The sequence below is a fragment of the Thunnus maccoyii genome, chromosome 8 (genome assembly GCF_910596095.1).
Source record: "Thunnus maccoyii chromosome 8, fThuMac1.1, whole genome shotgun sequence".
NCBI classification, from domain to species: domain Eukaryota; kingdom Metazoa; phylum Chordata; class Actinopteri; order Scombriformes; family Scombridae; genus Thunnus; species Thunnus maccoyii.
In genome coordinates this window covers 12,147,345-12,161,568 of record NC_056540.1, presented here as the reverse complement: position 1 = coordinate 12,161,568, position 14,224 = coordinate 12,147,345, and the positions used below count along the sequence as shown (strand labels likewise).

At 44.0% G+C, this 14,224-nt stretch overlaps 1 protein-coding gene across 4 annotated transcripts in view; it reads left to right on the top strand.

Annotated features, from left to right (window-relative positions):
* The window catches only part of unc5a (unc-5 netrin receptor A), a 143,495-nt gene that overhangs the window by 108,460 nt on the left and 20,811 nt on the right, over positions 1–14,224 (top strand). For 2 of the 4 annotated variants that reach the window (XM_042419157.1, XM_042419155.1), the window contains 5 exons: positions 4,687–4,875; positions 5,628–5,927; positions 9,730–9,817; positions 10,290–10,458; positions 12,615–12,848. In XM_042419157.1, coding sequence (XP_042275091.1) covers positions 4,687–4,875; positions 5,628–5,927; positions 9,730–9,817; positions 10,290–10,458; positions 12,615–12,848 — 980 coding nt within the window. Of the gene's footprint in view, positions 1–4,686; positions 4,918–5,627; positions 5,928–9,729; positions 9,818–10,289; positions 10,459–12,614; positions 12,849–14,224 lie in introns of all 4 variants that reach the window. The other 2 variants (XM_042419156.1, XM_042419154.1) reach the window with 1 other exon arrangement.

Sequence of the window (14,224 nt, the reverse complement as noted above, 5' to 3'; positions counted from 1 at the left end):
CTGCTGACCAGATGGACATGAAGGGAAAGCTCTGTCACTCCCTACAGTTATCAAAGACAGAAAGATATTGCAGCTTCCCATCCAGAAATGATGAGTCTCAGGGTGGCATCTCCTAGAGAAAATGTTATAAATAGTGCAATCTTTTGCTGATCTGCATGGTAAACACTGAGTTTTAATGGGGATTTGGTCAACATGGGCCAGTGAATTAATACACTGAATTATGTATCATGCACTGATTGACATGATCAGATAGACTGATGCATGGAGAGTGAGGGGGGGAGAGGGCCAAATAATATTTGCTGTTGTGTACCGTATATGTGTGAGCACTAAGTGTGTGTGTGTGCATGCACGTGCGTGTCAACTGATAGCTGAGTTTGGCTGGTGCAGTGAACCAGGAAGCTCAGTCGGCCAATCATCAAAGGTCAGCAACTCCTCCCCAAAGAGGCAAGATATATACACAAAGATGCCAGTCATTGTTCCTCACACACTCACACACGCACAAACACACACACACACACACACACACACTCACACACGCACAAACACACACACACACACACACACACACACTCAGTATTTACACTGACAGTGCAGAGCAGAGCGCTGGCCTCTGAAGAATGCCTGTCCCAATCTGTTCCCAGCAGATGTGTTTCCACAGACAATTGCTGTGTGAAGTATTATAATAAGCAAAATAGCAAGATGGTTTTGGCTTGTCAGCAACTCCCATACTTCAACCATGTCTGCAGGCTATTAGCTGAGATGGAAAACTTACCCCTGAAACAAAAGGCACTCTTTTCTCTCAGTGTAATCAAACAATACAACTGCAGAGTGAGCCGTAGTTACTCTGCAACAAAAGATGTCCTCTGTCTGAGGGCCTCACAAACATTTCTAATCTCCCTCATTAAGCTAGAAACGGCATACATTAAATGAGGTTATTGTTTTGGGTATGGCATATATGAGAATCCATGTGTAGCAGCGAGCTTTGTGTGTAACATCTCTCAAAACAAACAGATCTGACCCAGACAGGATCGTTTTCATAAAGTGGAGCCCAAGATGAAGCTACGCAAAATCTGTGCAGGGAAATAATAAATATGTTGGCAGCTTGCCAGAACCAAAATGACAACCAGGTGTTAGAGGGCACAAAGAGGATAGTGGGAAAAATAATAGTGCTCATAATCCCAGGCATGGGAAATTAGGACAACATAAAAACAATTATTTGGCTTAATGTGTTTAATGAAGGTAATGAAGTTAATTTGCAGCAGCATCCCGTTTTGAGAGATGTCACAAATGATTGTGCAAAGACCATCAAACTATTAATCTGTCTTTAGACCGTTCTGAATTTGGGGGCTAATTTGGTGGCGCAACAGCTAATGTTTTTGTCATGAGTTTGTCAGAGCGGGGTCACAGGCTGCATGACAAATGGCTGAACATTTATTTTGGCCCGTATTTTACTTGGACTCGCTGAGGGATGGGACGACTGTATTGTGGAGATAGTAATGGTCACGTTCACTTTTGAGAGTTTTAGTAGCCATATTTCCCTGACCTTAAGAACTCCAGTGTTATTCATCTTCAGGCGAGTGACTGGGATTGGCCATGGGATGAAATATATTCTCAGGTCTCTTGATAAATGCCCAAGGAAGAGGCGCAGGAGGCTGCAAAGCTTTTATTTATCAATGCGGGAGAGAGAAAGGAGCAGGTAGAGCGAGTTGCGGACTATCAGGTGCAGACATTGTGCTGACTGCCAATGCCACATGAGTCCAAATTTTAACAGGAGCCCGGTACATCAGAGCATCAGAGGAGATGAATTATAAGTCCATACCAGCCCATCTCAAGTCAAGAAACTGATCCCTAACCAGCGAGCCCTGGAGCGAGTCTGAGGAGCTGAACTTAAAGCACAGGGAGAGGGAACAAACAGAGATTGGCCTGGGGTCAACTCTGAAAATAGCTCATCACATCCACAGATTATCTGCAGGAGGGTGTCAATCATGACGAGAGGTCACAAACAAAGAGAAAAGTTCTGCGCCAGCAATTACGTCAAGTGGAAATGAACGATGGAGTGACGGGGGCGAGGGGGAAGAGAGGTAAATTGGGAGTGTGTGTGGAAAAAGAGGGAGAGAGAGACAGAAAGAGGGCATGTTAGAGGGGGATTCAAGTAAAGCCCATCCAATTATAAAACCTGATTAGCTATGTCAATTAAAGTGTGATGAATGTCCTCTCAATTATTGGCTGGCATCATGAGAATCAATGAGCAGGGCCAGGAGGAGTTGAGAGCGGTTGCTGGTCAGGGTTGTAGTGAGCATCCGGATCGTTTCGCTGTGACACCTGGCGGGTCAGATAAAACTTCACTCAGTGATGCTCCGATAAGCTACCAAAGATTACAGATGGGTACAGAGGGAGAGGAAGAAAGAGAGGAAGAGAGAGAGAAAGACTTGTCTGATTGACTGACTTTATTGTATGGGTGCAAGAAAATGGTGTGTGCAGGGGAAAAGGTAGAGATACTGAATCTTTGCATCCGAGGTTTTGCTAGGTGCCTTTGGTTTGCCCTCTGAAAGTAAACAGCAACTGGCCAATCTAAGGCTATGTTTATCCAGTCAGCAGAAGCCAGTTAGCCTGTCTCCTTGCTGACGGGTGTTGTTTTGTCTTTAGTCAGACTGCACATCTCTCAGTGGAGTGCAGCGTTAGAAGTCCAAATATCACAGCCTCGTCTGGCCTTTGGCACCAAGACAATTGGATTTGGGAACTTTAATGAGAGGTTCAGCCATAGTCTCTCCCCCCTTTTTTTGGAGCTCATTGTGGGAGGTGGAAGGTTTAGCCTGGCTGCTTACAGTTAAGCACCTCTATGCTTCCCTGAGGAGAGACAGACAGGGAAGGGAGTCAGAGGAAAGTAGCACAGGCAAGTAAATGGACTAGATGAGGGTTGGAGGAAGGGTGTGTGTATCCCTTAAGACTCTTTATGCCATATGTATGTTCTGTGGAGATGGCTTTGTAATGTCAAGAACAAAACATGCGATCTCGTGTTTATCTTCAGCCAGTCATTCACAATTGATTACATGTCAAGAGATCTCTGGCATTACGATGGGCCGCCATAGAGCTTGGCTGCATATAATCCCGCTACTTAAGGTATCAGATTGTACTGAGATAATCACCCATTAAATAGATTCTGGCATTTCTCTTAAAGACTTGGGTATGTCACACGGCTTTGTCCAAAGAAATAGATTTTTCAAGGCAAAATGAAAAGGCAAGGCCACATGGATGAAAAGAGATGAATAGAGATGAGAGAGAGACACACACGCAGAGAGAAAGAAACGAACAAAGAATTCAGAAAATACTTTTTTGACCATTTTCCCTTTTTTTTTCCAAATTTGACTGTTAGCACCCCACAAATTTAATTGTGCCGATTTCATGTCACAGATTTACTAACACCAATTAAAACCTGTCAAATCGGATCCTAAGGTTGGGTGCAGTTCCTGTCAAGCAGTGGGATTACACAGTGGTAGAAAAACACTGTGACAGTCTGGAGATATTCATCATAATATGCCATATCTAATGTTAATCAGGTTGATTTTGACACAAACCTTTTGGACGTGTTATTGCTGAAATGCAAATCGCACATGCTGTCAGTTACCAGAACATCCTGTCTCCCTTCTCTTTTTCATTTTTTATCCTCCTTTTAATTCTAATTTTCTTTCTGGTACGTTTGCTTTCTCTCTCTCTCTCTCTCTCTCTCTCTCTCTCCGCTTCTGTCCTCCTCCTTTTGTTGTCAACTCACCACACGCCAGCCTGCCGCACTTTAACCTTTGCCGTTGTTCTCCATCCCTCAAAGCTGCGCAGCTCAATATGTCCCTTCCTTGACTGTGTTCAGTTGACAGCGCTACGCCCCCGTGGCTCCCTGGGACAATGGCCCTCCACAAAGGCCCCAGGAGCATCCTCCACCTCCGCCACCAAATTCCCCCAGCCATAGGGAGACAGCTGTAGCAAATCCCATTCTCCTGCAAAACACACACACACACACACACACATACACACACAACACAATGTGTACACACAAATGCACGAACACAATGATGTTTGTCTGGGCCTTAAGCTGTCATCTTCATACTGTACTTTGGGAGAAAGACGCTCCCATGCTTTTGAGAGAGAAAGACATTCAATAAGAGCTGCTAGAATTTCATAAGCAAATCTTTCATTTTTTTCACTGTCTCTCTTGGGGGTGTTGTGTGCCTAGAGAAAGAAAGAAAAAGACAGGGGAGAGAAAGAACATGCTGGCATAAGATATATTTATCCAGTGCAGAAGCGAAGGTAAGGTAACACTGTTTCAGAAACTAGTTCCTTCTTCTTTTTGATTATCCACAGGTCGACATTAAAGCCAAGCCTTTTAAAGATACTTAAATCAAGACGGTTATGTAATATTTGCTCATGTTTGCTCTCTTAACTACGAGAAACAGTTAGGGACAAAGTCAAGTAGCATTAAACAGCAAGCAAGGAATGTGTAACTGATTTTACGCTATTAAACAAATCCTCAAGTGAGACCTTTGCATAGAAGATAAGATGTTACAGGAGCACACAAAGGTATTACCATTCAACACCTGAGGGAATTTTTCAGTCTTGATTAATAATTCCTATCGTTGTGTGTCCTCCACTCTCTCTCTCTCTCTCTCTGTCTCCGCTGCTTCCTCCTCCTTGCAGCCGTGAGCGGGGCAGAGGACGTGGCGCTCTACGTGGGCATGGTAGCGGTGGCTCTGTGTCTGACTCTACTCCTCATCGTGGTGGTCCTGGTCTACCGGCGTAAGAAGGAGGGCCTGGATGCCGACGTGGCGGACTCCTCCATCCTCACCACTGGCTTCCAGCCCATGGGCATCAAGCCCAGCAAGCCAGGTGTGTGGGCACCGCGGCCACGCAGGCCTCCCCCCCACAGCAGTAGGACACTGTTCTTTGTTCTACCCTCCTCTGTGCGTCCGTCGCTCTGTCCGTCTGCCCACCATGACCGTGCAGCAATCATCTACATCTACCACCGATGCTGTGTGTGTGTGGTTACGGAGGTGGTGTGAATGTGTTTACAGTGGTTTGTAGTCTAAGAAAGATTTAGTGTATGTATGTATGTGTGTGTTTGTGTATGTGTGTGTGGTGCACAGACTGTTTATTTGCCTGCCTGACACATTATGTTTCGCCACCACCTCATTGTCAGGAAATGTACCCACTCTGTTTACTGCCTGTGTGGAGCCTCAGAGGTGCAGCGAGTAATAGAAATACAACTGTTTGAGTTGGATGGAGATGGGGAACTGGGTTGCACTGCCTGTGATTCACCGTGAAAAAAGCTTTTATACATTCTGAGTGCTAAGCTGTATCTGAGTTCTGTTTGGAATTGATTGTGTGGTTGCTAAAGAGACAGACAGATAGAGAGACAGAGGAGAGGGGAATTGACTGGCTTTGGTTGGAATTTGTGTTTGTGTATTGTCAAGAGTGTGTGAGCGTTCTGTTTTCTGCACCATGTGTCTTTCCTGTATTCGTGTCAGTTTTCTGTGTGTGTTGAGACAGCTTTAGAGAGTGTGAGGTCTGTCTCTGTGATGTATGAACCCCCGCGCCACTCATTGTTTTTGTCTGTTTTCTTTTTTTTATTATTTAAACAGAGAATTCTCATTTGCTTACAATCCAGCCTGATCTAACCACTACCACCACTAGTTACCAAGGCACGCTGCGCTCTCGCCACGATGCCACCGGGAAGTTTTCCATGACCAACGGCCCTTTGCTGGACCCGCTTCCCAACGGCTCACACACTCTGCACAACGGCAAGCTCAACTCTGACCCTGCTGAGTTTGTGAGCAGGCTGTCCACTCAGACCTACTTTAAAACACTGCCTCGCGACATGGCCAACACCTCTTATGGGACCTTCAACTTCCTGGGAGGGAGGCTGACGATCCCCAACACAGGTGGGTTCTTCATTTAGATTCAGATAGGTTTCCAAGGGTGATGTCACACCTGTAGTTAATGTAGTGATTTGGTCCGGGCTAGTTCTGATCCCATTCAAGAGCTGTAAGCTTGAAGTCATGTAGATTAACAATGATCGGACAATTTTGGTGATGTCATCCTGCATCATCAGTGCTACCAGGAGTCGTTTATGTTCCCCGGTGTCACAAAGTACTCAGGAAGAAGAACAGATAGTGAGCATTATTAGTCAAGACTGCAACTCAACCTCATGTTATGAATAATGATGACTAGGTAGAAACAAAGGCATGTTGTACCACAATATCACAGGAGAGATAGTTGCTGCACTTTTTAATGACACAAGCTCTACACACCTGTTTAACTCCTTTCTGATGTATGACAGGAAATCCCCACACTCACATGGTGATGCACATATGTGTGACTATGGTTAACAAATGATATTGTATAGTATATATTTTGTACAGATCGCTTCCTTGATAGTTGATGGTCAGCAGATGGATGGAATAGGAGGACAGAGTGCTTTTACACCTAACTCCTGGTATTGTTCTAATGAACTCTGGTTTGGGCTGCTGTGAAAAAGCTCATGGTCAAACTCTGGTGCGGATGAAACACCCAAGACCTCCTGATAAGGGGGGTCCAATAGGACATAAGTGTGGTTAATTTGAGGTGTGAAAGCAAAGCGGACCAACCACAGGATTTTATGACAGTAGATATGTGATTCCTAGCATGAATTCAAAAAGCTAAACTACCATAAAATCAATCTGCTAATCATATAATTATGCAAAATCATTTAGTAAACATAATGACACAAATCAGCATATGGAAGGGCCACACAGTGATTATCATCATCATGATATTACAGCCTCTTTTTGATCCTGTCTCTGCCTGACCCTCATTTTTGATGACATAAGAGGTCAGTTATTTTTTGTTGTGAGCTCTTTGTGACACCAGAGAAAATAAATAAATGTGGTGCAGTAAAGTGCTGCATGACCTGATGTCAGTTGCTGAATGAATGTGGTGAAAACCGTCCAACTAATGAGTTACATGTCAGTCCATAAGTGCTTATTTTTACAGGTCTTGGTTTATTTGTAATATGTGAATATAAACCGTATGTAGAACTAAGAGGGGGGGGCACAGAGCTCGGATGCTCTCATGCAACAAACAGAAGGTTAGAGAAATGCAACAGTTATGAGAATAGATGTAATAATCGATAATCTCATCAGCAGGACAGACAGGTTTTAGGTTTTTAATTAGTAGAGCTTGATAAATTCATTGAGACTGAGACAGACCTGCCTGTACAGTACAAAGTCAACTAATCAACTAAAGGCTACTAATTGAAGGTTAAGGCAAAAAGGTGAGTTATAAATTTAGATTTAAAGGACTCAATAGACTCGGATTATCTGATGTCAGCAGGAAGATTATTCCATAAAAACGGGGCCTGACAGGAAAAGGCCCCACCGTCTGCAATCTTCTTTTTCACTCTGGGGATACACAGGAGCACTGCATTTTAAGAGTGGAGAGCAGAGAGATGGAATATAAGGTTTAAGGAGATCAGACAGGTATGATGGAGCATGCCCATTTAGGATTTTATAAGTCATTAGAAGCACCTCTGATCTAACATGGATAGGGAGCCAGTGAAGGGAGGCTAGAATTGGTGTAATATGGTCAAATTTTCTTGTGTTAGTTAAGATTCTAGCTGCAGCAAAGTTTTTCCCTAATTCCAATAAACGGCCTCCTAATCTGAAAATGCGAGTTATCAGAAACTCTTGGATCAGAAGGTAATGGAATAACAACTCTTATGGTACAAAAGTTGGACAGTTAAAAGCAGAAAAGATACAGCATTGTAAGTGTGTGTCATGTAAGGACGGGGAGATTTCAGTAATCCTCCGTGGGATGTTCTGTTTGCTGCTGTACGGCACACAAACAAGAAAATGAGAAAAGTTCTGCCTAAACAATTTAACATCTACTTCTAAATGGACAAATACTGTGGGAACGAGTCAGTTTTTATTTGTATTGCACATGTCATACATTGCTTTTATATAAAACCAAATTAAAAAAAAGAACATTTACAGAAACTTTATTACACCTGCTTCTCAACAAGGAGAATTTATCAGTAACAGCTGAGTCCCATAAACGTCTCATTGTCTTATTGAAACCGAGCCAGACCATTCAGCCTTTTAAATCTTGTGCATGTGGGTTTCTTAATAGGTTTACTCCAGGATAAGACACATAAAAGTGTTTTCAATGCTTTATACTAAACAGCTTTGTGCACAGGCTGTATTTCTATCTGTGATAAAAATTCATTTATCAGAGTTAAAAGGAACAATATGAGACACCAAAAATACACAAAGTGCTTGTGACGAAGGTGGATTGTGCATCTCAGCTTGTTTATATAAAAAGTGACTAATATAAAAATGTAACATAAACATTTATCCCGCAGTCATTCAAAAAAAGCGTTTTGCCTTCACTGTGTCTGAAAATGTGAGATCATTTAAAATATTTGTCATAAACCTACATCTACATGAACAGTCAAAATCAATGTTCAGTGCAGTGATGAGATGGCTAACTATGAAATGAAGAGTGTGTGCCAAATGCATTGTACTCTGAGGGATTCCTGGAATAAAACCTAGAACAAATTATTCCAATTAGGCCCTCCACTTCTGACAGAGCTGGTTGAATTGGTAGCTGATGTCCACAAGTGTCAGTTGTGCACTAAGAGCATAGACAGAGATAGAGATAGTCCATTAAAGATTAGTCTGATAAAACATAAAATAGTCCACCATCATTAGTCCCCAATTTTCCTTCCCCCACTTCACATTAGCTGAGTACAGATCTTATATAATTATACTGGAAGACGGTGTTTTCACTTGACTCATTGTAGGCTGTCGAGATTAGCCGATGACGGTGCCAGTACACCCGTATCTTGTGGGAGAAAAGATCTTTGTTTCTGTGTTTTCCTTGCTATTGCTCTCTCTCTCTTTCATTCTCTTACAAATATTTTATGCATGGATTAACTTAAAGCCATGTGAACTATACCACGCATTGGCACCCATCTTCTTATTGGGACACAGACAAAAAAAAAAAAAGAAAAAAATAGGAAAAATCAGCCCTTGCATGCATCCATTCAGAGGAGATATACTGTCATTTAGTGCAGAGCAGGCACATGGAAGACATGGTTTATAGAATCAGACAAGGTTGTGAGCATTCAGGCACCTTTGCCTTATTCAAACAGATGTTTTATGGTGAACAGAGCCAGTTTACAATCCAGGGACTATTAAGATTGTGTCACATAGTCACTGTTTGTACTACATCTTAAATAGGATTCTAAGTGGATGATTTTGGCATGAGAATCACAGAACAAATGCCACAACACTCAAACTACCTCAATAGCTCTCTCTATTCTCCAAGGTGATTTCCAACACTCTCCCGAGGTAGTGCAATTTTCCTGGAGTAGTCTGTTCCACGGTCTCAATTATCTACTTGGTGGCAGACGGAGAACATTTAAACCGCGATGCTGTGTGCGCTTTTGTCTCAGCTAATTGTTGACCGTGGGGATGTGTGCCGCCTCGGCTGCCGGTGCAGAGATTTGCATCTGCTGTACCTGACGGAGGCTGCTTCTGACCTTCAGAATAGATTTGTTTTTTGTTTTTGCAGCCGTAGAGTTTCATTGAGTGGGCCGGCTTCCTTTGTGAGATGACAAAAGCGTTGTTCAGTCAGAACAAATGAGCCTGTCCCCCTCCTTCTTACCCACCCCACCTTCTCTCCCTTTGTTGTTATTTGCATTAGGAATCAGTCTGCTCATTCCTCCCGAGGCCATCCCCAGAGGAAAGATCTATGAGATTTATCTCACTGTTCAGAGGAAGGAAGATTTAAGGTGGGTCTCTTTAACACTGCCTAACTGGCAGTCTTCCCTGGATGCCACTAGGCTGTTTGTTTTGATGCTCTACTGTTCCATTAGGAAAGGCTTAAGAGTCTGTGCCAGTACTGTGGAGGAGGGATGTAAATAAATAACATAGCCTTTTACCAGGATGTGCACTGTTTAAGTTAAATGAATCGTTTGGAAAGCACTGTTTATTTGGCCTGCTGCATCCAAGCCTCTGAAGGCACAGTCATTGTTGCATGCTGTGATAGTAACATCCTTACTCAGTCATCACAACCTGGTCCAGCTAGTCAGCGTGTCCAGCAAGCTTTCATTGTTCTCTGCTCTCTGTTGCTAGATAATTTACAGAGGTGACAGTATCATATCCTGCTTACAAGAGACCAGTAAATTCTCACTAATAACTCTATGAGTAAAAGCACTTCATTATGATCCATTCCTCTCACTCTCTTCTCTTTCCCTGGTGTAGGTTACCCCTGGCCGGGTGCCAGACCCTGCTCAGCCCCGTTGTGAGTTGTGGCCCTCCAGGGGTGGTCCTGAGCCGGCCAGTTATCCTCAGCATGGACCACTGCTCTGACGCATGCCTCGATAACTGGGCTGTCCGCCTCAAGAAGCAAAACTACGAGGGCGCTTGGGAGGTGAGACAGTACAATAACACCAGCACAAATCTTCTATAGAAAGACAAAGTTGCCACCCTGTGTATTAGTCTTACTGAACTCACCGAGACCTTTCCTTGGAGAAGTAGAAACTTGCTCAGTGGCAATTTTGAAACTCAAATTAGACAGCACTCAGTGTTGTATAGTGAAGGTAATTCTGGCCCAGCACTCATCCACTCCATAGGGTTTAATTATATTGACCATCAGGTGTTTTCTCATTGGGCGAGAACAAAAGCCTGGAAGCACCGGCTCTCTCAGCTCAAGAGTTGCTAAGCCACATGATTCTCAAAACAGAAATTCTCTAAGCAAATTACTGATCCTCAAAATACTCCTCTGAGTGCTCCTTGACCATTTTTGACCGCTGCTTCCAATTACAGAGTTCCCTCCCCATTTTTCAATCCGTGAAATTTGAAAGTAACCAGACCTGCAAGACTCTAGTTGAATGGAGTTGGAAAGAACCTTTTGGTGTCTACACACACACACACACGTACACATGCATGCGCGCAAACAAACGCGGTTTGAGGCATTATACCCATCTCAACAATCCAGAGAGATTGGAAAGGGTACTGGTGGGCTTTGGAGTGTTAGTAGGTCTTCTTTCATGTTCGATATTGTGCATAAATTATTCAGCCTCCCCGTGTGTGGCGGCGGTGGGGTGTCTGTGGGATGGATTGGCCTGTCTGAGGCAGAGGTTAGACCGGCACTTTTAATCATCGGCCGGACCAAATATAGCCCAACGGCCTGACTGCGTGGCCACCACAGGAAAAAGTGCCAGGTGGACAAGAGAGTGAGAGTGGAAACAACCACAGAGAGAGTGTGATGGTAGGGAAAGAGAGGAGACAAAGAGGGAAAGGCAAAGCAGACAAGCGGGTAATGTAGATCTAGAGGAATGTTTAGCAGGAGAGGGAGATTTAAGGAGAGAAAGACATAAAGAGAGATGGTGAAAATGGATAACAGCCATGCAGAAGCAGGAGAAAGAGAAATGAATTGCTCATAGAGTGAGCGCTCAGTGGCGTAATTGAGCCACCTCACTCTCTGCTACACTTCGAAGAAATATTAAGATGATGAAAAAGTGAGACTCCATTGTGGTTGCATAGCAGATGAATTGTGTCAATACTAATTCTATTGATGTAGATGGTGTCTGGTTGAATCGATCCTAGAGGGGCTCGCTGGGCATTTGGCAGGCAGAATGCTCTCTTCAGCCTGATTGGCTAATGGGAAGAGTCAGTCAACTGGCATGATGGGATTTTAGAGAAAATGTTGTCACCTTGGGTCCAATTTGTCCCCATCAAATTAGCCTTGAGAGCAGTGGAATTATCTCATAAAACTATCCCGTACTGTGAGGGGATGGGATATTTTCGCAAGTCTGTCATCTTTAATAGAGGTGCAGTTGTGATACAGCACGAGAAAAATGCAAGATGTTGCTGCCGTGGCATGTTAAAATCTGTCCTTTTTCTCATTGGCAAATTAAAGTACCAATTACTCCTCGTACCGGCTGTTAGAGTTTTTTTTAACACCATCAGGCAACAGTGTTGTTTTTCAGATAAATTGGCAAGTTGTTTTCACCTTTCTTAACAAATCTCTACGGCTAGTGGAAATTCCGGAAATCCCAATAATCCAATATTTACTGCACCTCCACAGTCTTTTCTTTCTCTAGAACTATCTACTCTTGCCAGGAATCTATTCGAGTCTCCTTTCATGTCAATTGAGTACCTCGTTCATGCATTATTAAGTAAATTGATGGTGTTCTATAGGATGTGTGTCTTCGTATGAAGGAATGTGTTTCTTTATGTCAGTATGGAGTAAGTGTACTGGAGTGAAAAGGAAATTTGAGGCAAGAACAAAGTATTCCCTACTGATGTAAAGTGTTACCAAGAATCTTTTGTAACATTACCTTCAAGACCTTCAGCTTGGATGTTTCTCTGTCATGCTGCAGGAGGGATGGAGTTTGGGGTCCTTGCTAAGGCACCAAACTACAACTGCTTCCCTAACAACCATTTTATAAACACACAGACACACATCAGGTACCCAGGAAAACACATTACCCTTCCGTCCTACATAAATTGGGTGCTTGACCTTCCATCCACACCTTGTCCATCCCCCAACTCCCCCACCCTCCCACCCCTCACCTCCTCCAGGACGTCCTGCTGATGGGGGAGGAGCTGGTGTCCGAGCCCTATTACTGCCAGCTCGAGGCCGAGACGTGCCGGCTGTTCTCGGAGCAGCTGGGCATCTTCGCCCTAGTGGGAGAGTCCCTGCACATGGGCGCTGCCAAGCGACTGAGGCTGGTGCTCTTCTCCGACGCCTACTGCTCCACGCTGGAGTACAACATCAGGGTCTACTGCATGGACGACACGCAGGACGTCTTCAAGGTAAATTGTGACAAATGTAGCTCTGCCTGTTATTCTGTTTGGCTGATAGTTTCTCAACTCAAGATTGCACGGATCAGCCGGCTGAGTGATAGGTAGACTATTATATATAATAGCATTGTCTGTCACATTGGAAAGTAAGTAGAAATCAGCACAGGCATGTAGGAGTTAGGGATAGCTATGGTAAATTGAACAATATTGCAGGCTTGATTACACCATGTGCAGTTCAAGGATGTGTGATTTGTGGAGTTGATATTCTCCCCTGAGTCCACTGAAACAATGCATATGTCCAGGTTAATCATGGTATACAATCACCACATGTGTTTTTGTGTGCATGCCTACAGAGAAGTTTCATTCCTTTCATGCTGTCAGTGGTTCTGCTTGGCTGCCGTGGGCCAAGAAGTTTCCCATCACTTTGTGTAGCACCATATTTCGCTTCTCTTTTTTTCCTCTCCACATGGACAGAGTATAATCAAGCACTAATGCCTTCCTCCCCTCCCCCGAGGACTGCCTCTGAGTAGCCTGTTAAGATTTCATTTGCATGGTTAATTAGTAAATTAAAAGGAGAGCCTGTCCCAATCTTTTCCCAGCAACCCCCATGCTCTCTCTTTCCTCTCCGCACCTCTCTTTCTCTCTCCAAGCTGTTCCTCTCAGTCTGACACCACCCACAGCCACAAGTACCACTTCCCACTCGAGTCCACTTTTGCCGGCTGTAATGGCTGACCTCCTTGTACAGAGGTTCGCCGCCAGCACAATCTATGGATGGCTGTGGGACATAAACAATGGGAGGCAGTGGGGGCTCGGGCTGAAATTAGCACTCTCACATTCAGGGAGCTGAAGACGAGATGAAAACTGCGCATAAGCTCTAGCTTTGGGGTGGGAATTACTGAAACCTCTCCTTGCATACATCTGTGTTTCTGCGGTTCAATTCTGCCCCTGCTGCTATCTTATTTTGTTTCTGACAGCTACTGCATGATAGCAGGCATGCTATGGAAAATTGCTGGCATTCAACTGTGTTCTAATGTAAATGTAAAATGTAGCGGCGTCGAAGGTGCAGCTCTGCAGAGGATGTGCTCTTTTTGCAGATTTGTTTACCTGATATCAAAGCAGTTGGAATGACCTTGTGTGTCCTGAGTTGGAAGCAGGAAGGCTGCTGTTGCACAAAAACTCTTTCTCTCTCTCTCTCTCACTGGCTAGCTCTTGTTCTGCTATTCTCCCACTCTCTTAGCCAGGAAAAGGACATCGGAGCTTTTTGACTCCAGCACTTGTGCCGCCATACTCTGCGGCTCCCTTGACACCCTTGAGTGCATTAGCTCTCCGTCTCTCACACAACCTGGTCTGTGGTAAGCCACAGCATCTCCAGGGTATTGTAGTTTTTA